General features: G+C 45.2%; 1 protein-coding gene across 4 annotated transcripts in view; it reads left to right on the forward strand.

Moving 5' to 3' along the window:
* LOC126998670 (uncharacterized) overlaps positions 1-22782 on the forward strand; it is a 104847-nt gene that overhangs the window by 79216 nt on the left and 2849 nt on the right. For all 4 annotated transcript variants that reach the window (XM_050860645.1, XM_050860647.1, XM_050860649.1 and 1 more), the window contains 10 exons: positions 16069-16257; positions 17611-17679; positions 17860-17990; positions 18445-18555; positions 19589-19679; positions 20432-20535; positions 20848-20929; positions 21192-21362; positions 21643-21827; positions 22281-22391. In XM_050860645.1, the coding sequence (XP_050716602.1) occupies positions 16069-16257; positions 17611-17679; positions 17860-17990; positions 18445-18555; positions 19589-19679; positions 20432-20535; positions 20848-20929; positions 21192-21362; positions 21643-21827; positions 22281-22391 (1244 nt within the window). The remainder of the gene's footprint in view (positions 1-16068; positions 16258-17610; positions 17680-17859; positions 17991-18444; positions 18556-19588; positions 19680-20431; positions 20536-20847; positions 20930-21191; positions 21363-21642; positions 21828-22280; positions 22392-22782) is intronic.

Consider the following 22782-nt stretch of genomic DNA (forward strand, 5'->3'; position numbering starts at 1 on the left):
CTATCTATCTATCTATCTGTCGTTTTCCTTCCTTTTCCCTTTCTTTTTTTCTCCTTCTAATCTAATCTACTTACTCTCTCGCTCTCATCACTTTTATACCCCTTTTCTTCCTCTTCTTTCTTTCTATCCTTTTTCTATCATTTCCATTCTTTTTTTCTTTTTCTAATAGCTCCCTTACTCTCCATCTCCCTCTCTTTCTCTCTCTTTTCCCTTCCCCCATCTCACCCTCTCTCCCCCACCCTTCTCCCTCTCTCAAACCAGTGTCACCCCTTACTATACGTATTGCAAGCCGTCACTCCGGCCGACGACAACACTAAGCTTAATGATAGCGGTGTTTATGGTTACGGCCGGCCAGCTCCGATACCACGGCGCCGAGCACTCCTTCGCTCACTCACTCAGTCGGTCGGGTTGTTGTTGTTGTTGCTGTGGCTGTTACCTTTGTGCTGAGTGAAGATAGCGGAGGTAGTTTAGGTGGCGTTAGTGTAAATTAGTGTAAATAGCCGCCACTTCAAAGGGGAATGAACGTAGTAATTGTGTGCTTGGAAAGAAGAGTGTGAGATATAAGGTTTTGATAAAGGCAGTTAAGGGAAGAAGAAACGGGGGATGTAAATAGAAGGGAAAGAGGGAGAACGTACGTGTGAAGATGTGTTATTAAAGGAACTAAAGAATGATGGGAGAAAAGGGAAACATCGGGAGTTGGAAATATTTTTAATGTAATAACGTAAATGGAAAGAACAAGCTCGTGAGAGAGAAAAAGGTCTTGATAAAGGAAGTAGAAAGCAAAAAGAAGAAGAATACTGATAAAGAAAGAAAGAAAGGAAAGACATGTTAAATCAAATATTGTGCATGGAAAAAAGAAGCGTGAGAAGAAGATACGAGTACAGGAAGCGAAGGGTAAAAAGGAAAAGAGGAAGAGTGACAAGTATTTGGAAAGATTTTGAACATAATAGCGTGAATGGAAAGAAAAAGAAGCGTGTGAGGAAGATACTTAAAGGAAGTGAAGGAAAAGGGAACAGAGGGAGGCAGACCAGGCCTTGGAAAGATTTTAAACGTGATAGCGTGAATGGAATAAGAGAAACGTGTGAGAAAAAAAAAATGTATTGATAATCGATGTGAGGGCAAACGGAGAAAGAGGAAGACACATAAGAAGATTTAAAGATTGCACTGAAGAAGACCTCGAAGGAATGAGAGTATAGGTCAGAGGGAAAGAGATGGCAAAGGACTGCACTGAAGAAGACCTCGAAGGAATGAGAGTATAGGTCAGAGGGAAAGAGATGGCAAAGGACTGCACTGGAGAAGACCTCGAAGGAATGGGAGTATAGGTCAGAGGGAAAGAGATGGCAAAGGACTGCACTGGAGAAGACCTCGAAGGAATGAGAGTATAGGTCAGAGGGAAAGAGATGGCAAAGGACTGCACTGGAGAAGACCTCGAAGGAATGAGAGTACAGGTCAGAGGGAAAGAGATGGCAAAGGACTGCACTGGAGAAGACCTCGCGGGAATGAGAGTATAGGTTAGAGAAAAAAAATGAGGAGATGGCACTGAAGAAGACCTCGAGGGAATCAGAGTAAAGGTCAGCGGGAAGGAGATGAGGTTACACTGAAGAAGGCCTCGAGGGAATGAGAGTACAGGTCAGAGGGAGGAAGATGAGGAGATGACACTAAAGAAGACCTCGTGGGAATGAAGGAACGGGTCAAAGGGAAGGAGATTGAAAGATTGCACCGAAGTAAGAAGACCTTGATGAAATGCGTGAATGGACCAGAGAGACCAGAAGATGCAGAAGAACGCGAGTCGAAATCTAACTCCATGGAAGTCGAGGGGTTTTGGCAGCGCTCTCTGGTAATACCGAAGGGATACCAATGCTGGTCTTCTTGTGTGAACTCTAGAAGAAGCTAAAGTGGAGACAAGAACGCGAGTTAAAGTCCTAATGTTGAATACAGATTAAACATACTCCCCGCCCCGCCCCCTCCACACAAACAAAGTACACCCCTCCCCACCTTCTCCCCCTCCCTCCTGATCACTCAAATAGGGGTTCAAGTGACACACATCGCCTTCATTACAAGCCGCACCGCCAACCCTCGAACGCACGCTCTCTTGATACGCACGTGAGCCATATTAATTCGATAACTACCGGCCACTCAGGAGGACTTTTTATTGGGGCGCGGGGGAGGTGGAGAGCAGGGCAGGTGCATGATAAAGAAGCCAGCTAGCACGCGGACTGGGGAGTAGGGTCGGAGGAGGAGGAGAAGGAAAAACAAGACAGAGCAGGGGGAGATTAAGAACAGGAATAGGAGAAGGTTAAGAAGCAGGAATGGGAGGAGAAGGAATATCGAGAGAGCGAGCGAAAAGAGAAACAAGACAGAGCAGGAGGAGATTAAGAACAAGAATAGAAGGAGGAGAAGGAACGAGCGAGCGAAAGAAGAAACGAGGAGCAGAAGATTAAGTATGGGGATAGAAGAACGAGGAGGAGGAGGAGGACAAAGTTTAGAAGAAAGGCATAGAGAAAGGATTAAAAGGAGAACAATATAAGGATCAAGAATAGAAGGGGAACAAACAAGAGGTAGAGGAGCAGTTAAGAGCAGTCAAGAACATTATAAAGAGAAAAAAGGAAGAGGAGAAACATACGGGGAATATTGAGGAGCAGGAATAAGAGAAATAGCAGAAGAAAAAGCAAAAGTTAGATAAGCAATAGCAGTACCAGTAACTATAATATAAAGAGAAACAGCAGAACCAGTAGCAGTCGCAGTAGCAGTAAAGTAAAAAAGGAGGAAAAAGACATAATAAGTGAGTGTGTGCGTGTCTTCAACGGCACGAAGCTAAATGACAGCCGAGGCGAGGCTAAACCGGCGCTAATCACACCGTTCCTATACACGCGGCAATTGTCCGGAGCTGGATACGTGTAAATGCCGGTCCGTGGGGTATCATTGGGCGGGCCGGGGACACACTGCCCACCCCCCGTGTCGCCGGACGAGCAAACACTGCCATCTGGTGACACCCGCGGCCCCGCCCAGTGCTTATAGCGATCTTAACGAGAGGCCGGTCGATCGGGACTAGAGGGCAAGAGGGAAGGGAGGTTAAGGGGATTTGTGGTTTATACTGACGAGAGAAGAGAGACATGGAGGGACGAGGATACGATTTATACTTAGAAGGAGGAAGAAAGAATGATAGAGGGGCGAGGAAAGGATATATAGATAGAGGGGCGAGGAAAGGATATATAGATAGAGGGGCGAGGAAAGGATATATGGATAGAGGGGTGAGGAAAGGATATATGGATTGAGGGGCGAGGAAAGGATATATGGATTGAGGGGTGAGGAAAGGATATATAGATAGAGTGGTGAGGAAAGGATATATAGATCGAGGGACAAGGAAAAGATGATAGAGGGACGAGGAAAGGATGATGTAATGACTATACAATAATCTTAATAAAGACATTAGTTCAGGTAACAACCGCCGGCTGCTTTGTTCTTTGCTTTACCTGTGTGAAGACTTTGCAGACTGAATGACGAGATAAGCGATTTTTTTCTCCAAATCTCCCGCATTTTGGGTAATCTTGCAAAGTAACCTGACAGTTCTTTTAAGATTTTGTTATCGTACCCGGGTTTCGATTTCTTGGGAAGGTAAAGGTAGAGTTGGGAGTGTCCGCTAAAGCTGCGCGTGGACTCAGTGCCCATCTCCGTCACATTGGCCCCTGATCCTAAAACGGGAGACAACCCATCACCGCGGGATACTCCTTTGGAAGCGAGCCGAACATTTGGCAAAATGACCAGAGTTTGGCTTTATCCATGAATCGCATTGACAATTAGTAAAATAATCAACTTCACCAAAACGTTCTGTATATAACCAGCGAAGCGGTAAAGTAGTAAAGGCTACGTACCGGAAGCTTAATCAAGACTCATGATATGTTTTCTTATTGTTGATGTTTAAAGCTTGCCGCCCTGTCGTTTTAAGGCCTATATTCTAAACCTTTTGGGGCTTACACACCCACATTTGATAAGACATCGATAGAGGTTGCGTTAGTATTTCCATGAGTAGTTTTATGAGCCCAGTGATAGTTTGACAAGGCTTCTGTACCCACATTTGACAGGCTTTCGTGAGATTGTTGTGTTAGTATATCCATTGGTACTTTTATGAACCTAGTGATAGTTTGACAAGGCTGTTGTGTTAGTATATCCATTGGTACTTTTATGAACCTAGTGATAGTTTGACAAGGCTTCTGTACCCACATTTGACAGGCTTTCGTGAGATTGTTGTGTTAGTATATCCATTGGTACTTTTATGAACCTAGTGATAGTTTAACAAGGCTTCCAAACCATGAATGTAAAAAAGTACTGAAAACCCGACTAATACCACTTGTGGACTTTGGAAACAGTTATTGTGAGAGCCGAAAACGTCTGAGAATACTGGCCAGAGTCACACCACTCTGGAATAACCAAGTAACGACGTCCTGTGCCATCACCGGAAGGATTGGGAATAGGAGGTGGAAAAGAAACAGACTGAACGTAGAAAAGCAGTACCAGGATCAAAAAGAATATACAGAGAAATTGAAACAGTAGCAGCAGCAGTAAAAGGAGAAGGAAAAGGAGGAGGAGAAGGAAAAGGAGGAGGAGGAGGAACTGGAGGAGAAGGAGGAGACATCCCCATTTTAATCTCCGTGTGCACAACGCTGGAAGTAAAAGACAAAGGGAGCGATGTTTGGAGGAAGTCGTGGAAGGATTAGATACGGAGGAGCATTAGGAGCAGGAAATGAGCAGGAGGCAGATAACATTTAGCTTGAGGGCCACTTCCACAGTCACAGCAAGTTTGTTAGCCTTCAAACCAACCACAAAATACTGCGAGAATACCTTGTCTAGTGTTGGGTGTTGATACAGGAGGTAAAAAAATGTGGGGAAACCATACGAAATATCTCACACTAACTATCTTTTGCTTAGCGGGCTTTTTTTCCTTTTTTTTTTTTAAGTGCTGCCTATAGACTGTCTTGTGAGGCCTCTTGAACGACCCCAGTCTGTTAATGGCCCAGGCGAATTTTATTTATAGTTGGCCCATGCTGTCCCCTGGGGCTCCACTTGAATGAAGTTGATGAAGTCAGATTTGATTGGAGATCTGGGCAGCATGTGGGTAACCTTCAAACACTCGGCGATGGTTGAAAATTGTCAGCATCGGGCGGTGTCGGTGGTGACTTTCATTGCTGTAAAAAAAATGGTATAGAAAAATCGGGCCATAGTGGAGTTAATAGAGCATGTGCCACAGGAAAAGGAGATAAGTATTCGTGAAGAGTCAGTCACAGAACCCGTGGATATAGGCAAGGATTTATCAAGTGTAGCTGCTCCGAGTCTTGCCGAATGTAACAGAAATAAGAAGGCGCTGCTCCAACTTTTGCCGAATGTAACAGCAAAAAGGCGAGCCATAACTTGCTACTCCAACTTTTGCCGAATGTAACAGAAGTAAGAACGCGGCCCATAACTTGCTGTTCCAACTTTTGCCGAATGTAACAAGAGTAAGAACGCGACCATCCCCATCCTAATCCCCTGGAGGAGGAGGCGTTTCAGTGCGTGGCCGCGGTACACCCCACCACAGTATACACAGGACAGGCGTGGATTAAATAAGATCACAGTACCCGTGGATATAGCCGAGGCTTCCACAAGTGTAGCTGCTCCGAGTTTTGCCGAATGTAACAGTAGTAAGAACGCGTCTCATAACTTTTAAGAACCCTGGAGGAGGAGGCGTTTCAGTGCGTGGCCGCGGTATACACACCCAGCACAGAACAGGCGTGGATTAAAAAAGATAAAATTGAGGGCGTAGCTCCGATCCTCATCTCCGTCACATTGGCCCTTGAGCCTGTGGCGGGAAATAACCCATTACCCCGGGACACAGGGCAGGTGTGACATCCGGGTTACCACAGTGTAACATCCCCAGGTTTCCCCCAGGTGCCTATTAATCGACCAGCCCGAAAGGGAGAATTAACAGCTGGATGAACTGCCTAAGCCGAAATTCGAACCCAGACCCGCGGATTCGTATAGCTAGGCGTGCTAACCACTGCACCAAAAGGGAGGTGGTTTTGGGGTTTGTAGAGATTAAGACTACCTTGGTATTGCATAATAGTGGGAAAGGCATCCGATCCTCCTCTTAATTTGGAAAGAGGAGGAAAACAAGAGCGAATTTGGGGACACACACACACACACACACACACACACACACACACACACACACACACACACACACACACCGTTTAATCCAGCACACCGAGCATTTATATTAGTGATTAAGTCTCGTCCTGCCAAAAGGTGTATCATTTGAGGTAATTACGAGAGAGAGAGAGAGAGAGAGAGAGAGAGAGAGAGAGAGAGAGAGAGAGAGAGAGAGAGAGAGAGAGAGAGAGAGAGAAGAGGCGATATCAGCAATCAGTGTCACCAAGGAAGGCGGGCAGGAGAGGAGACGACGCCATCACCACCACCACCACTACCACCACCACCACCATCACCGCCACCGCCGCCACATCTCACCCTCATGTACCCGTACGCCCGCACGCAACACAATGCCATCCCAAACTTGCCGCTCACGACGGTAATCCCACGTAAGCCACACCACGGGACGCCCTTACTGCCCACCTGGTGACGGTCCCAACTTGCCCCGCCCTCAGGAAGATCATCAGGACATGCCCCGACTCCCTCATGTGACGCTCGCCGAGTATTATGTCAGCCAAATGACCCATATCGTTGACGCCCGGCCCTCCTGCAGCTCCCAGCGCGCGCGGAACCCCTGACACCTGTTTAGAATGCCAAATGTCGGGTGCAGGAACCTCGTGTGCACCGCCCAGCCCCGGGAAGTCGGTCTGTGTGGTCAGTGGAGGCGGCTGGCGGTGTGTGTCAACGGGATCAACTCTGCCTGTGGGGATTCTGGGAACCTCCTGGATGACTGACAGTTTCCCACGTGATGTCGAGACCAGCGCGAAGGTTTTCAGTTCCTATCGTCTGGTGGTCGCTCTCCGCCGGCCGCCTCGGGTCCCCAGCTCGTTGTTATCGTCTGGGCGATATCTTGAACGTTAATTATGACTGCTGATGATATGACGGAGCTCTTAAGTGGCGGGGGAAGAAAATTGAGTTGAAAAATAGGGGGGGTGTCAAGATTTAGGAAGGCAGAGCGCGGCAGTGGTGGTTAGCTGTTGTTGGTTTTTGTATGGTGGGTGAGTTGTGGGGCGGGGAGGGCTGTGATGCCCGGCCGAGGGTGCTGCTGATGCTACTGCTGCTGCTACTGCTGAGAGAGAGAGAGAGAGAGAGAGAGAGAGAGAGAGAGAGAGAGAGAGAGAGAGAAGGTAGTTTACAGGAATAGCAGCTTTCACTCTGGCCATTGCACGGTTGATCGGACATATAAAGAGAAGATATGCGATTTGCGGCACTTGTCAGGCGTAGCGGTGCCACGTCGCACACCACCGTATAAACAGACCAAAGAAGTCCTCAAGGAAACATGTGGAGGAGAAGGAGGACTAATTAGTCGCTCTGTGTGTTAAGTAATGAGAAGGAAACACTTGACAGAAACAGCTGGAGAGTGGCACTGGGACGTCTAAGCAAATGGCAAAAATTTGAACATTGATGAGAAACGAATGACGATGATGGTGATTGCAAAGTTGTATGTCTTTTGGCGATTCATGGTTTATTAAATCACTGTTCGAACTGTTATTGCTTGACTGACTTATACAAACTACTACTTATATATACAGATACATACATATTTATACAAACACTTATATATACTTATATTCATGATGTTATAGTCTCTTGTTTCATTTAGTATTACTTGACTCACTTACCTTATACATACTACAACTTAGAACACACATAAATACCTATACATACATACTTTTATATACTTGTAGCCCACATTCATACCCTAATACAGACTTTTACATACATACATAAACATACTCTCACTCCTAGATACATTGGCCCCGACTCTGACAACTTGGATCACCTGTATTGACGCGTGTGTGTAGCATCAGGAGGAGAAGACACTTATTGAAAGACTGAGTGACTTAATAATGAACGATCGCTGTTGATATGTCGGTGTTGATATACTCGTCTGATTCACTGAAGGCCCCATGAGTGTTAATCGTAAATGACCGGCCAACTGACTGACGCTTAATATAAAACCTGATTGTATTGAGACTGACGTTGATTGAGCATTAGATGTCTGTCAGCATTCTCTCTCTCTCTCTCTCTCTCTCTCTCTCTCTCTCTCTCTCTCTCTCTCTCTCTCTCTCTCTCTCTCTATCTATCTCTCACTATCTCTATCTATCTATATATCTATCTATCTGTCTATCTATCTATCTATCTCTCTATATCTTCTATCTGTTTTGCCCTCCATTGTCCGCCTGTCTGTCTCTTGTACTGTAAAAATAACGAAACACGTCTTTTCCCAAACAATGAAAATACATACCAACACAAAGTCCAAAGACCAGCTTTTACCCGCCAATCCATCCATCAAGCCGTCGGGTCATTGCTATGCGGGAGGCGTGGAGGCGCGGAGATTAGAAGAGCTCACCGATCCATTGCTTTGAACCGTCGGTAAATAAACTTGTCCCGCCCGGCCGGTGAGTTGAGGCGCTGCAGCGTGCATGGCCTCTAGCGGCGCACCGGACAGCTGCTGGCGCGGTATTCTCAGATGCTTTCGACTCTCACTACAACTATTTCCAAAGGCCGAAAAAGAGATCAATCGGGTTTTCTGGGGGGTGTTTTTAGGTTCATGGTGCAGAAGAAGGGTCAGACTACCACCGGGGTCATAAAACTACTCCTGGAAATGCCCAAAACACCTACGAAAGCCTTGTCAAATATGTGTGCTTGGGTCCCGACGTGTTTAAGAATATAACCCTTGCCTCGCCCCGCCCCGCCTGGACCAGTGTGCAAATCGCTGCTGCTGTGTGTGTTGTTGTTGTTGCGTGCGATGTTTCCTGCTTGGCTGTGGTGTTGGGGCGGTGGCGTTGGGTGACTCGTGCGGCGATGGGCAAGGTTGGGGAGGGAGGGGAAAGGCAGTGTAGTGTGTTAGAGAGTGTCTACCTGGCGTGTCTTTCTTCCTTCTTGCCTGGAATGATGATGGATGGTGTGTGTGTGTATGTATGTATGTATGTGTGTGTGTGAGAGGGGGTGAGGAGGAGAAAGTGTACTTTGTGGTTGGGGGAGGGGAAAGGTGTTTTGGGGGGTTGGGGGGAGGAGGGAGGTGTGTGGGGGAGGGGGTTGTTATGTGGGTGTATATGTGTGTGTGTGTGTGTGTGTGTGTGTGTGTGTGTGTGTGTGTGAGAGAGAGAGAGAGAGAGAGAGAGAGAGAGAGAGAGAGAGAGAGAGAGAGAGAGAGAGAGAGAGAGAGAGAGAGAGAGAGAGAGAGAGAGAGAGAGAGAGAGAGAGAGAATGACAATAAGAATACTGATTGCAATAATAACAACAATAATAATAATAATAGTAATAATGATAATAGCGGTCTCTTGCAAGCTCCTTACGTTCTAATGTTCTTGTGTTCTTATAATAAAGGTAATAATATACATTCCCGACTCAAACTTTCTATTAACGACAGGCTGAGTAGCGTCTTCTCTTGTCAACTCCTGATTTTCTCTTCCTTTATCAACTTTTGCAACTACCGCCTTACTTTCTCCTCCTTTTCTTCACACAGACACGGTTTTCCGAGGCCAATGACAGCACTAACGACTCACTTTTCTCTCTTACCTTCTCTACAATATTTTCCACGCCGATGTTGGTTGTTGCGGTGCTGTCCACATCGCTATTATTGCCTTATTATCGAGTCCCCTTGTTCTTGTAGCAACACCTTATAACGTAGTGAAGAGCCTTGCGAGCTACCATGATCTAGTAAGGCCATGGTACAATTAAACATGCCTATGAGTCGTCCGCCTCCGTGGTGAAGTGTTTAGCATGCCTAGTTACGAATCCGCGGGCCTAGGCAGTCGGCGTGCAGTCCATCCAGCTGTCCATCCTTCCTTTCGGGCTGGGGAAACCTGGGGAAAGTTAACTGTGGTAACCTGGATGTCACACCTACCTACGAGGTGCTGGATTACTTCGCGCTACAGGCTCAAGGGCCAATGCGACGGAGATAAGCACTGAGGCCACGTGCAGATAATACCATATCCCCCTAACCTAACTCTTCTTCCCGGACATTACTGGCTGTACAAGTTATCAAGTCTTTATGAGTCAGAATGAGTCAGCCGTGGCTTCACGTGTCGCTGAACTCTCAATCATTTTTCATTGTTCCCCTCCAGCTTTGGCAATCACTTTCCGTGGCCGTAACTCTTGTTTTTGTCCCCCCTTTTTTCACCCTTCTTATTTTACTGTCGCTGTCTCGTTTATTTCTCTATATCCATGTCTGCTCATCGAGGGGGCTCTGCTTAGATCCATATTAATCATTTTCATTTTCCCTTGTTGCCCTTTCATGGATCCCAATAATATAATAATAATAATAATAATAATAATAATAATAATAATAATAATAATAATAATAGGAAGAAGAAGAAGAAAATAATAATAGCAATAATAATAATAATAATAATAATCAGCGCCTCCGTGGTCTCGTGGTCAGCGTGTCTAGCTCCCACTCCGCGTGCCTAGGTTCGAATCCCGGGCCGAGTAGTCAGCATGCAACTCACCCCGCTTCTCATCCTTCCTTTCGAGCTGGTGGATAGATGGGTACCCGGGGAAACCTGAAGAAAGTAAACCGTGGCAATACCGGATTTCACAATGGCCCATGTCCCGGGGTCTTACCTACCTCAGGCTCAAAGGCCCAACAGATCGGAGATGAGCACCGCAATCACGCGCAGTTATGGCGTATGTACCTGCCTTTACCTTTATCTTTACCACAAATCAAACCTTCACCTCGCCTGTTCTAAATAACCCGTGCAGAGCCATTATTGAAGCACCACAGTCGTGATCCTCAGTATTTGCTCGATTGATCAATAGACAGATGGATAGATAGATAAGTAGATAGTTCGGTGACGGAACTTTAGTGAGCGATTAGTCAGGTGTTCTAATAAAAGGGTAGCACACCTGGGTCTCTGGTGAAACACTCTCTCTCTCTCTCTCTCTCTCTCTCTCTCTCTCTCTCTCTCTCTCTCTCTCTCTCTCTCTCTCTCTCAATTACATAAACACACACACCTGAATTTGATATACTAACTGACCACCTGTGTGACGTAGTGTGTGTGTATGTGCGTAGAAGCGTGAGTGATTAGGAGGAGGAGGAGGACAACAACAGAGAGTAAGAAGATGTAACCTAAGAATCCAAAGTTCGTAACAGAATTTACCAAAAGTAGACGACATTTTGAAGGAGGAAGGAGAGGAATAGTATAGACGTGACGATGTGAGGGAGTGATGCTATACATGGGAAAGAGAGATAGAGAGTCAGAGAGAGAACAGAAAATAAAGGCAGGCAGGCAGACAGACGGAAGAGGCCAGCCGGACGAGGGAGGGAGGGAGGGGGAGGCAGGCAGGGAGGGTTCATCCTATATAAGACAGAGATAATATGTGAGATAGATAGATAGAACAAGAGAGAGAGAATAGAAAAAACGAAGTCACTCGGGCAGGCAGGCAGACGGAGGAACAGGCAGACAGACCGAGCAAGGGAGGGAGGGAGGGAAGGCAGCGCAGGTCGGCCCGTCACCACCTTCGCAGTCCCTTGCCACTTGTCGTCGGTAATGAGAAATGCACAATAACTGTCATTACCCCGTCCGCCGCCCCGCCACCCCTGCCCCCCTGTCCCGTCCGCCGCCCCGCCATCCCTGCCTCCCCCGCCGCCCCTCCTCCCGCTCCCCGCCTCTTTGCTACTGGATATGCCGCCGCGCTCCGATAAATACATACAGTCACAGAGAGAGGGAGGAAGAGAGAGAGAGAGACAGACAGACAGACAGACAGAGAGATAGATACATATATACATACATAGGGAGAAGAGAGAGAGAGAGAGAGAGAGAGAGAGAGAGAGAGAGAGAGAGAGAGAGAGAGAGAGAGATTCATCAGTACATACATACAGATATTGAGACAGAATCCATGTATACAGACAGACAGACGGATACTTATAGGTAGATAAATATACTTCCATAGATAGATAGATTGATAGAAGTATTTGACCTTTCTCTATCCATCTATCTATCCATTCATCTATTTATCTCTATTTCTGACTCTTTCTTTTTTTCTGTTTCTGTCTGGCTCTCTTTCTTTTTCACCCACATTCAAACTGTACCTTCCTTTTCCCTTCGTTTATCATTTTCCTAATTTCATATTCTTAACACTCTGCATCTCTTTCTCTCTCTTCCTCTCTCTGATATACGTGGCTGCTGCTCTGCTTATTTTTCCCTCTAGTACACTTGATATTCTTAACACTCTGCATTTCTCTCCCTATCTCTCTCTCTCTCTCTCTCTCTCTCATCCCCTATCTGGCTGCTTTTCCCTATACCTACACCGCCTTCCTTCCCTTCTCTGCCTCCTCCTCCTCTTCTAACTATCAGCCTTCCGTGGCGTGCAGTGTTTTCCTTCTCCTAGTCGCGTTGTGTTGCTGAATCATTTAACTTCCTCCGTCTGCCATTTGCGGTGGTGGCGGCGGTGATGACCAGGTGACAAGGGGGTGAGTGGAGGGGGGGGTGGATAATGATGATGACTTTCCCCTTTCGCGCTAGTCGGCCTCCCCTTCAATTATCCCACTCCACCTATTCGACAAAGCTCCCCGCCACCCACCACAAACCCTCCTTCCTCGGACGCTCCTCTCGTTGTTCCTGAGAAATTGCATACGTTGATTGGGTGCATGGATGAGCTGGCCGAGGTTTGGGTTGTAGTGTGCCTTTATGAGGGAGCGAAGTGATGGTTGAGTTAGGTGATGTTCTCGACGTGACATCTTCTTTCCTCGGACGCTCCTCTTGTTGTTCCTGAGAAATTGCAAGCGTTGATTGGGTCTGGAGTGCATGGATGAGCTGGAGGAGGTTTGGGTTGCAGTGGGTTCTTACGTGAGAGAGAAATGATGGTTGAGTTAGGTGATGTTCTCTTGACGTGACATCTTCGTCTTCGGCTTCCCTGAGGTCACTGTCCCTCAGGTTTACTCTTCCTCCTTCCCCCTTCACGTTCCACTTCTCCCATTTCCCTTCAATCTCAATGGCATCCTCTTTTTCGTCTTTGCTTTGAGGTTACTGCTCCTTCCTGGTCTTATGGCGACTCTGTTTAGTCTATCCTTCACATTTCGCTTTCTCCATTTACGTTCAAAATCTCTGTTAAGTGTCTTCCCAAATGCAATCTATTCCCTTGACATGACATCCTCTTCTTCGTCTTCGTCTTTGCTTTGAGGTTACTTCTTCCTGGTCTTATGGCGATCTGTTTAGTCTATCCTTCACGTTTCCTTTTCTCCATTTCCGTTCAAAATCTGTTAAGTCTGTCTTCGGTTATGAATCTATTATCGACGTAACATCTTTTCCCATCTTTCCTATGAGGTCGCTTTTTCTTCCTGCTCTGCTGTCTCAATTTATTCCTCTCATTCACATTCCGCTGCCTTCAAGCCTTTCGCTGTTAAATTTTCTCTAATGCAGTCTGTTCCCTTGCCGTCACGTCTTCCTCAGCTTTTCCGATCTTTCGTAATGGAGTTGTTGTTTCTTCCCGCCGTGCCTTCTCTGTATACTCATGTCCTTTACGTCCCGCTTCCCTTATTTCCCTTCAATTGCTGTCAGATTTTCTCTAATGCAATCTCTCCCCTTGACGTAACATCTTCCTCAGCTTTTCCGATCTTTCGTAAGGAGTCGTTTCTTCCTACCATTCCTTCTCTATTTACATCTATCACTCACGTCACGCTTCATCTATTTCCCTTTAATTTCTATCAAGAGAAGATGACGCCACTATAAACACTTGCCTGCGCCATGACGGGCTGGGGCCGAATACCATCCAGGCCCCTTAAGCAAGCCTACCGGCGCAATTCTGGACAGAGTGGAGTAAGGCTCTTCGTCTCTTCAGCTCTCCTCCTCCTACTGATAGCCTTCTACCTCTTAAATTCCGCCGCGATGTTGCCTCTCTTTTTATCTTCTATCGATATTTTCATGCTGGCAGAAACCGCTCGTGTGAAAGGGGCCTGACACTTTCTTTTTTTTTTTTACGTCTTGGCCTATTGAGCCGGTAGGCTTCTTCCCGGTGGATCCTGATGGTCGGTCCAAGGCTTCTTCCCGGCCGATGGTCGGCCCAGCCCGTTCTGGCGCAGGCGAGTGTTTATAGTGGCGCCATTTTGCATTGGCTCATGCTGCCCTCCCGGAGCTCATCTTTAATTCTAAAATCTAGAGTCCGGGTTGATAGGTGGTCTTCTGGACAGCATGTGGGTAGTTTTAAGCCACTCGGCGGCGGCTGAAAAATCCCAGCTTGGTGGCACCGGTCGGGGATTGAACTCGCGTCCGCCTGAACGCGGGGCCGTCTCGCTATCTGTTCAGCCACCGCGGAGGAATGATTCACCCAAGCACATTTATTAGCTGTGGTAGTAGTAGTAGTAGTAGTAGTAGTAGTAGTAGTAGTAGTAGTAGTAGTAGTAGTAGTAGTAGTAGTAGTTATTATGACTACTAATGTTCGTTGTTGTTTTTTCGTTAACTTTTTACTGTTTTTATTTTTTCTTGTTACCTTTCTTCTTGTTGTCATTTTCACCATCCTTATCCTCATGATCAGTAACCTACGTATCATCAACTGTAAATAGTCGCTTTAGAAACAAATAATTACTTACTTCTTACTTCTGGTCCCGAGCGGGCGGGCGAATCAGCGCTCCTGTAGTGAGTCAAGATATCTAGTTTAGTGAGTCAATATTTATAATTTTAGACAATGATTTTTTACGGGAAAGGAAGCAACTCTAGGGCAGAAAAAAAAGGAAACAAAAAAGAGCGATGGCCCTGCTCGTTGTGTGTTTTAATGGTCAAGATTTCTAGTTTAGTGAGTCAAGATTTCTAGTTTTAGGCAATCATTTTTTTACGGGAAAGATTGACAGTTGAAAGGCATAATAAAAAGGAAACCAAAAAATACCCACTGGCGCTGCTCGTTGTGTGTTTTAATGGTCAAGATTTCTAGTTTAATGAGTCAAAATTTGTAGTTCTAGGTAATTTTTTTTTTTTACGGGAAAGGAGGTAACTGAAAGGCATAAGAAAAAGGAAACCAAAAATACCTGCTGGCGCTGCTCCTTGTGTGTTTTAATGGTCAAGATTTCTAGTTTAATGAGTCAAAATTTGTAGTTCTAGGCAATCATCTTTTTTTACGGGAAAGGAGGCAGCTGAAGGGCATAAAAAGAGGAAACAAAAAAAGATCGATGTCGCTGCTACTACTATTAGCACTATTTTGATGGTAAGAAAGAAATAAGGAAATTCGGGTTGTTACGCTTTAAAGAATTAGATTAGATTTAGAATAGAAAGATTCGATTCGATTAGAAAGAAGGAAGGAGGAAAATCGGGGGCTGTTACTTTTTTATTCGGTTCTGTCATCTATAGAATTTCGTGGTTTACATATTCATAAGCCGTCAGATTATCTATACATATATTATCATTTTTTTGCACATCAGTTTCGTATCACATAACTGCATTCACAAACATCCACATACAAAATTAGCTAAATCTTTCACCCGGTCTTTTTTTGTAATTATTTGTATGTGCGCATCTGATTACATCCACAAGTGTTCGTCTTCGGTGCATCAGCCGTGCTCTAAAAGGATGCGCAGATGTGTGGTGGCGGTGGTGGTGTTAGTACTTGTGATATTCGTGTGGTGATGGTGGTGATGGTATGTGTTATCTCTCTCTCTCTCTCTCTCTCTCTCTCTCTCTCTCTCTCTCTCTCTCTCTCTCTCTCTCTCTCTCTCTCTCTCTCTCTCTCTCTCTCTCTCTCTTTTACACTCTATCTATCTATCTATCTATATCCATCTGTTTATATATCTATTTACCTATCTATCTATCAACTATCCATATATCTATTTCTATCTATATATCTATCTGCTTATCTATCTATCTATCTATCTATCTATCCATCTCTCTCTCCATATCTCACACTCCCTCTCGCACTCTCTCCCTCTTACACTTTCATTCTCTCCCCCTGCAGACAGCTATGAGGCACCGAGCAGCGAGCCAACCCTTCCTGACGCTGGTGCTCATAGGCGCGGCGGGGCTGGTGCTGGCCGTGCCCTCCCCTCCCCCGCCGCCCTTGGCCACCCCCCGCCCTGAGTTGCTCGCCCTCTTCCAAGACTACTGGCACTGGAAGACTCAGGACTACCCGCAGTTTGCCACGCAGGTCAGTGAGGGATGGAGAGAGAGAGAGAGAGAGAGAGAGAGAGAGAGAGAGAGAGAGAGAGAGAGAGAGAGAGAGAGAGAGAGAGAGAGAGAGAGAGAGAGAGAGAGAGAGAGAGAGAGAGAGAGAGAGAGAGAGAGATTGCTAATATGTGACTAATATTGTAATGTAGAATAAATCTGTTGTTGGGTGAATGAATGAAATGTTCACGTCATTAGAGCCGTCAAGTAATGTAAACGCGGCTGGCTGTGCCCGTAGAGTTTTACGCGTCGCTGCCTTGATGCCATTCCGCCCGTAACATACCACTTGTCTTGTAGGCATTGGAAAGTTGGGGCATTCTGGTGGAAATCTTGATGGAAACCCTTTTGATGATCAGTCTGCTGGTGCTAAATGTGGAAAAAGAATTCCCGAGACTTTATTTTGTAAAACTAAATAAACACTATGTGTAGAATATAAAATTTGTTGCCGTAGGCTCAAGAAAGTTGTTGAGTACTTTGCATAGCAAGCGGCAATGCTGTTTTGTTTCTTGTAAACGAACACTTGGAGGACGCTGCGTTGTCTCAATGCTCCTCTCCGTTACATTGGCACTTTTGCCTGTGGTGGGAAGTAACCCATCACCCAGAGACGCACAGTAAGCACATCTGAGTTATCACAGTTTACCTTCCCTATTTATCAACCTGCTGGAAAGGGAGGATGAACAGTTGGGTGAACTGCACGCCGACTGCCCAGGCTAGAATTCAAACCCAGGCCCGTTAATTCGTAGCTAGGCGTGCTAACCACTGAGTAGAACATGGAGGCGTAGGTGGCGCATACCTACAAAGATAATGAGAGTAGAACATGGTACCTACAAAGTCTTAGTAGAAGCTGGATGTAAAACTCCCTAGACTTCATGGAATGGCAGTACCTACATAACACTACTGCAGCAAAGATACGCAAAAGGAAAGGGAAAAAATGGTCTTATAAGTGAAGGAGATCCATTATCACCTTCAAAGTCTTTAACTTTTTGTGACCCTTTAACTGAACAGCACAGAGATGAGCTTGTCATATCTAGCTATAACCTACCCTTGCCTTTTAATGTACCCAGTATGTATATGTTTGACAGCTCTAATAAGTCATGCATTAGGAAGGAGGATAGCATAAAAATGGTGAAGATTTTGAATAAGTCTTGCATTATGAAGTTTGGCAGCAAAAAGATGAGTTTGGTCTACTTAGCTAGAGTCTTACCCCTTGTTGTATATGTTTGACCACTGCATTAGGAGGCTAGACAGAATAGAGATGAGCTTATCATATATAACTATATTCTTCTTTTCTTAATGTACATTTTTGACAACTCTGCTTATGTGTGTCTTTCCTCAGGTTGGCATCAACGACAACACAGCTGGTCGCCTCGACTCTTTAAGCATGAAGCACTTCGAAAGCAGGAAGGTATGTTGAAGTGCCCCGCCAGAGTGTTTAATACCAAGGGAAGGGGAAGTAGGAGAGCCGTGAAAGGGAGGATGTAATGTTTAAAAGGGACAAAGCTGGGAGGTTGAGGATGCTGGAGAAGTCTTCTGCCTCAGTGATGATGATGGTGATGATGACTGACTGTGTATTTGTGTTTGACAGGCCAAATGTGAGGAGTTCCTACAACGGGCCTATGAGATCGACACCAGCCTGCTGTCGCCTGATGACCTGGTGAACCTCAAGGTGTTCAAGGACGAGATGATCACCTTCATCGACAACTTCCCCTACATGAAGTGAGTCTAATTATTATGCAAAGCCACAGCAATCTTTTTTTGTGTGTATGTGGGTGGAAAAGAGAAAGTGTGTGAAACAGAGGTGGGTGTGGGTGTGGGTAGGGGGGGGGGAAGGATGGATGGGTGGGTGGGTGTGGAGAGAGAGAGAGAGAGAGAGAACAGTTAATTTTATCTTGTGTAGCTACATATTAATACATTTTCTTATTTATCAGCATCAGTTATAGCCAGACAGTCAGCCACTCCATCAGTCCACCAATCAGTCAACCAGTCAGTTAGAGAAGAGAATCAATCTGTTTGTATCCCAGTTTTAATTTTTTTCACATTCAGCCTATAGCACCAGTAGACTTTCTTGGCATGCCTGTAGATTGGCCCCAGTTCGTAATAGCTCAGGCAAGTGTTTTTACAGTGTCGCCATCTTGTATGACCATATAATGTCCGCCTGTCTATATTACAGGTACTATGCTCCCGTCAACCTAATGGACGGGCCACAGATCAACTTCAGGAATATGGTGCAGAAACAGATGGTGCTGCAGGAGTACAACGACTACCAGAAGCTGCTGTCACGGTGAGGGTTTTTGCTGGGAGCTTGATGAGTGCTGAGTGGGTGAGTCCCGTGAGCCCAACTACTGAAGAGGAGATTACCTACCCAAGATGCAGAGAGGAATATCATCACCCTCAAAATAATTGCCTAAGTCATTTTTCAGCGATTTCCAGGTTTTTGTGTACATCAATTTTTCAACATGTGACGCCCAATTTTGTGTAGTTGCCTTCGTCATTCAGGGTTTGGGTGTTCTAGAATTGGCCTTTTCATTTCTGCCAAAATCTTAAGCCAAATGAGATAATGACAGTTCTTTTCTGATTCCCTGAAAAGTAGAAAATAATGACTTGGGCGGTTTCTTTACGAAGGTGACGATTTGCTCCCCTCTCTGTGTCTTGTTACTTTCCTGCTTATGTTTGCAGCATGTGAGCTTTTAGGACAGAGCTCTATCTGTTTCTTTAGTTTATGATCACTTTTCTGTTTCCTTGTTTGTCGTCTGTGCTCCGTTACTTCTTTCTTTTTTCCTCATTTGTTCACACTCTCTCATAATACTTTTGTTTTGCCCTCCCATGAGTTTTTGTTTATTCTCTTCCATTATTGTATTCTGTTTTGCACTCTTTTTTTTTTTTTTTTGCTCCCATTATTTTTTTCTGATTTGCTCATTTTCTTTTTTTCTGTTTTGCCCTCTCTCCCTCTTTCGCAGTTTTGTTCTCCCTTTTTTCTCTTTCTCAGGGCATCACTGTACAGCCGTCCCTCAAATAGTACGGTTTCCAATAGTTCGGTTTCAGTTTTATACGGATTGTCGTGGAAGATCTTTTAGGATTTTTAAATTTCCTGTTCAATGGGATATTTAAAAATCCTTAAAAATCTTCTTAGAAAATTCACATAAAACCAAAACCGAACTATTGGAAACCGTACTATTTGAGGGACGACTGTATTTGGATATGCTACCTGTTGTTTTTTTGTGACTTTATGTCCATCTTCCATGAAGTCTCCTCCATAAAGCTTTTGTCCCACAAGCTGAACACCTTATTTATTTCCTCCTCTCATCCCGCCTCAGGTACGGAGAGTTCCCGCGGCAGGCACAGGAGATCCTCGCACTACTCAAAGGCAACATCGAAAGCGGCCTCATGCCCTCAAACTGGTCCTTGGTAAGTGTGTGTGTGTTTACCTAGTTGTTTTTACCTAGTTATAGTTTGTTTTTGTCTTACGTGTTCGCCTATAGCACCGGTAGGCTTTCTTCAGGTGCCTGGTGGTTGGCCCAAGCCGGTCATGGCCCAGGCAGTTTTTATAGTGGCGCCATTTATTCTTGGGTCATGCTGCTCCCCGGAACTCATTCTTGATTCACTTGGACGATTTCTTCTAGGGTCCGGGTTGATGGGTGGCCTTCAGGACAGCATGTGGGTAGTCTTAGGATGTCAGTAAATTTCATGCTGACCTTCCTTCAAATCTACCATTATCTAACTGTGTATGTGAGTAAGGTATTTGCTTGGCTGCCGTATACGTATTGGGTCTGAGCTACACTTTTATAGCCCTTTCTCAAAATCTATATGTATCCAGTTTTTCCTTAAGTTGCCGCACACTATATTTGCCTCCACCACCTTTTCTGCTAATTTATTCCATGTATTTATATTTGTATGGGGAGAGGTGTATATTTTTTTTGTATTATTACTATGTTTTCCCTTTCTCAATTTTCTTCTCGTCACCTCTTAACTCCCTGACCTCACCTCCTCCTTTCAGTAATAGATAATAATGTGTGGGTGTGGGTGGGACTTGGTGAGTGTGTACTCTTCTTTGTAGCAATGACTGATTACATTTCTGTGTCATCCTTGCCCTTGAATTCTTTGCTATGAAATTAACAGTCATGAACAGAGTATAGGCACCACCTCCTCCCCACTCACAGGTTGGGGTGGTGGACCAGCTGGACAGCTTCAGCGGCGCTGTGGAAGACTCGGTGTTCTACAAGCCATTCATTCACATGCCCCACACCATCACCACAGAACAAAGGTGTGTGCGTTAGTATGTATGTGTCGGGGGGGGGGGGGATGTGTGTTCTCGGCTTGAACTATCTTTTTTTTAGGACATTCAGTATTTTCAAACATTAGATCAGTTTCCCTTGGAGGTACTGTTTTTCAAGAGCAAACATGTCAAGAGATGCAATCATAAAGTTTATTGTGCAAGGAGGAGCTCATCTTTGTTACCCTACATTGAACAGCTTCCAATTTGACAATGTCCATGCTGTGTGTGTTGTCACCCTTGTCTAGAGTCTGCTGCTTACACTCATACACTGGTAACCATTGAAGTGCATGTCTTGTGCAGAACCACGCTGAGGCAGCAGGCGCAGGAAAGGATCAAGCAGGACCTGATGCCCTCCTTCAAGAAGATCCGGGACTTTATAGTGGTGAGTTCAAAGAGCCAAAACAGACAGGAATTTGCTCCATTACTTAATCAAAACCTTTTATGTGCATAGATAGGTGGATAGATAGGCTTGCATAAAGCCACATATCCTACAAGTCAGTGCTACTTATAAGTTTTAATCTATAGGAGAGGACCACTGTAAGAGGAACACTACAAGAACACTGCCATGTGCATTATTATGGGGCTCAAAGGGAAAAAACATTATGAAGTACAATGGAGTTTACCTTTCATATTATAACCCACAGAGTGAATACCTGCCGGCCACTCGTAGTGAGGAGGCGGTGACGTCCCTGCCCGGCGGCGAGGACTACTACCGGGCGTGTCTCAAGTTCCACACCAGCACCAACCTGACACCGCAGGAGATACACACGCTGGGCATGACAGAGGTGGCCCGGGTGGAGGAGGAGGCACAGAAGGTACAGTGCCTGCTTTAGGAAAACACATGGGAATTGACCAGAAAAGTGATGACGCTTGAAACAGAATTGACACCATACCAAATATGTTTCTAAATGCTTTGTTTGAGAAGAATTTCCATAACACACACATTAATTTTACTGGAACTGCTGCATTTGAAAAGAGCTTCCATTCCTTATATTCAGTACTTGTATTGAAACTTTTACATTTGAGAAAAGCTTCCATATCACATACATTACTTATATTGAAACTGTTATATTAGTCACCCACCTCACTTCACAGACCGCAGCAGAGATTGACATGGAGGGCAAGACCTTCGCGGAGATCAGCCAGGCCCTCAAGGCAGACACCAGCTTTGGGTTCAGCAGCAAGAGTGAGCTTCTGGACTACATCAGGCACACCCTCTACAGTGTGATCTACCCGCGAGTGTTTGAAATGTTCCCTGATCTGCCATCCACCAATGTCACGTAAGACTGGGCTCAGCTGTCTCCTGTCTGTCTTGTATTCTGTCTTCTTAACAATGAGCAACCAAGCCCTATCTGTCTTTTTAACATTAAGCAATAGCAGTATAGGTCTCTTCTGTGCTCAAGCCCTCTTTAGTCTATATAAGAATCTACTAAGTTGAATAGACATTTTTACACAATATGTTTCAATAATGTGTCTGTTTCAATAAGATACCACCATGCCATTGTCTCTAATTTGTCACTCTAAAGTGCCACAGTTTATTTTGACTCACAGAAACCTAGATACTCATGCAGGAATCATTCTTGTAGTGTTAATGTGTCTCAGTGCACCACCTCCCTTCTTCCCTCCCTGTCTTCCTGCCTCTTCAGTTCTCCTCTTCTCATCCTTTTTCTTTTCATTTCTTCTTTCACTGTTTTCTATCTCCCATTAACCTGTTTTTCCACCTCGTCGAACAGAGTGGAGGGAAACGACGACCCCAATGCAGTACTGGCAAAGTACTCGTCATCATCCATAGATGGCACGCGGCCTGGCACCTACGTCATCAGCACTCACAATCCAGCCCGGTGGTGAGTCCCAGCAGGGCTTGTCTAGTAAGGCCTGTAGTTCAGTTTGACACGATTTTGAAGTTTGACATTGTTTTACAGTTTGACACATTTTGACACAGCTTGAAACAGGCTTATAGTTTGACACAGCAAGTTCATAAGCTGCCAATACAAACCCAAAGTATTATGAAAATTCCTTGTAATATTAGTGTGTTTGGTGTTGGTACAGAAGGTGGGAACTTTTGGGAAACTTCTATGTAGGAAATGTCTTCAGTATTGTATGCCTTGGAGAATACTTGACTTCTATAGAAAGTATCATATGGTTTGGGTGCTACATAACAAAGATGCTTTTTGGACTGGATCTGTGTGTATGTGTGGGTGTGGGTATGTGTGTATGTATGTAATATTCTCTGTG

Source organism: Eriocheir sinensis, chromosome 14, assembly GCF_024679095.1.
Source record: "Eriocheir sinensis breed Jianghai 21 chromosome 14, ASM2467909v1, whole genome shotgun sequence".
NCBI lineage: Eukaryota > Metazoa > Arthropoda > Malacostraca > Decapoda > Varunidae > Eriocheir > Eriocheir sinensis.